Genomic DNA, 1802 nt, shown 5'->3' with positions numbered 1-1802 from the left:
CCACAGGCGCCCGCCACAACGCCCGGCTATTTTTTGGTTGCAGCCGTCATTGTTGTTTGGCGGGTCCGGGCTGGGGACTCGAACCCGCCACCTTAGGTGTACGTGGCTGGCGCCTTAGCCGGTTGAGCTATAGGCGCCGAGCCTAGTTTTTCTATTCTTATAGAGATAGGGGTCTCACTCTTGCTTAGGCTGATCTTGAACCTGTGAGCTTAGGCAATCTACCCTTCTAGGCCTCCCAGAGTGATAGGATTATAGGTATAAGCCACTGTGTCCAGCCTTAAACTTCTTACTGATATCTACATTAGCAAAGTGTCTGTAGAAGTGTACTTCACTCTTCAATGTGAAAGATATTTCTGTAATGCGAGCCACTTACTTGCACTCTTTAAGGCCATTACAGACAAATCACAAGGTTCTAGCATAACTTTAGTTGGGCCTGGGCTCAGTGGCTCCTGCCTATAATCCCAGCACTCTTGGAGACCAGGCTGAGTGGATTGCTTGAGCTCAGAAGTTTTGAGACCAGCCTGAGCAAGAGGGAGACCCCGTCTCTACTGAAAATACAAAAATTTAGCCAGGTGTTATGGTAGGTGCCTGTAGTCTGAGCTACTTGGGAAGATGATGCAGAAAATCACTTGAGCCCAGGAATTTGAGATTGCTGTGAGTTAGGCTGATGACGTGCATTCTAGCCTGGCAACAGAGTGAGATTCTATCTCAAAAGAAAATTAGAAAAGAACTTTACTTGGAAGAGCCTGGGTCTAAGGGTCCTGCAAAGGGGCTTTGGTTTAATTAGAGTGTTTGATTTTTAGGCTCTGTCTAATGTTCCTCCTCTTCGGAACTACTTCCTGGAAGAAGACAATTACAAGAACATCAAGCGTCCTCCAGGTGATATCATGTTCTTGTTGGTCCAGCGTTTTGGAGAGTTGATGAGAAAGCTCTGGAACCCTCGGAATTTCAAGGCACATGTCTCACCTCATGAGATGCTTCAGGCTGTTGTCCTTTGCAGCAAGAAGACTTTTCAGATCACTAAACAAGGTAAGGAACAAGTCATTCATATTTCTCTGACTTCAGGACAACAAAACTAGTTTGATGAATAAATTTATTTCTACTTTGCAATGAATATTGATAGTAGCCAGAAGTGAGTATCCAGTGGAAAGTGTGGTTATGTTCCTTAGTCCTCTCTAATCATTCTGCCCTGCCCGGTGTCTCAGGAGATGCCAGCTGAATAGAAGGTCCATCTTAATTTGGTAAACTAAACAGTATGGCTTAGGGGAAAACTAGGTGGCGGAGAAAGGCACCAGCCCTCATTAAGTCCCTCTGCCTTTTGCTACTCATTTTGTCATGTCCTACACTAGGCTGTTCTCATGAACTATTTTGATTGTTTTTATTTCTCCAAATTCAGTTTGCCATTGCATTGTGAGTAAAGTGGACACTGTAACTCTTCATACCAGGGTGTTCTAGCATCCATATCCGCTTATTCAACATTTATTTATGGTGACATTTTGGGAGCAGCAGGGATAAGAAACATGGTTTTTCTCTTTGCGGAGCTCAGTCTAATGTGGAAGATACTGATGTCAAAAAGTAAAAGGGCCGGGTGCAGTGGCTCACTCCTGTAATCGTAGCACTCTGGGAGGCTGAGGCAGGTTGATTGTTTGACCTCAGGAGTTCAAGATCAGCCTGAGCAAGAGTGAGACCCTGTCTCTACTAAAAATAGAAAAATTAGCTGGAGGTGGTGGCACACCCCTGTAGTCTCAGCTACTCAGGAGGCTGAAGCGAGAAGATTGCTTGAGCCTGGGAATTTTTTTTTT

At 44.9% G+C, this 1802-nt stretch overlaps 1 protein-coding gene across 1 annotated transcript in view; it reads left to right on the top strand.

Annotated features, from left to right (window-relative positions):
* The first annotated feature begins 798 nt into the window (after positions 1–798).
* LOC100966190 (U4/U6.U5 tri-snRNP-associated protein 2) overlaps positions 799–1802 on the top strand; it is a 24337-nt gene continuing 23333 nt past the window's right edge. The window contains exon 1 of the mRNA XM_023518787.1: positions 799–1029. Coding sequence (XP_023374555.1) covers positions 888–1029 — 142 coding nt within the window. The 5' untranslated portion in view covers positions 799–887. The remainder of the gene's footprint in view (positions 1030–1802) is intronic.

Source organism: Otolemur garnettii, unplaced genomic scaffold, assembly GCF_000181295.1.
Source record: "Otolemur garnettii isolate 467f Iridium unplaced genomic scaffold, OtoGar3 scaffold00147, whole genome shotgun sequence".
NCBI classification, from domain to species: domain Eukaryota; kingdom Metazoa; phylum Chordata; class Mammalia; order Primates; family Galagidae; genus Otolemur; species Otolemur garnettii.
This window is presented reverse-complemented; position numbering and strand designations above follow the sequence as displayed.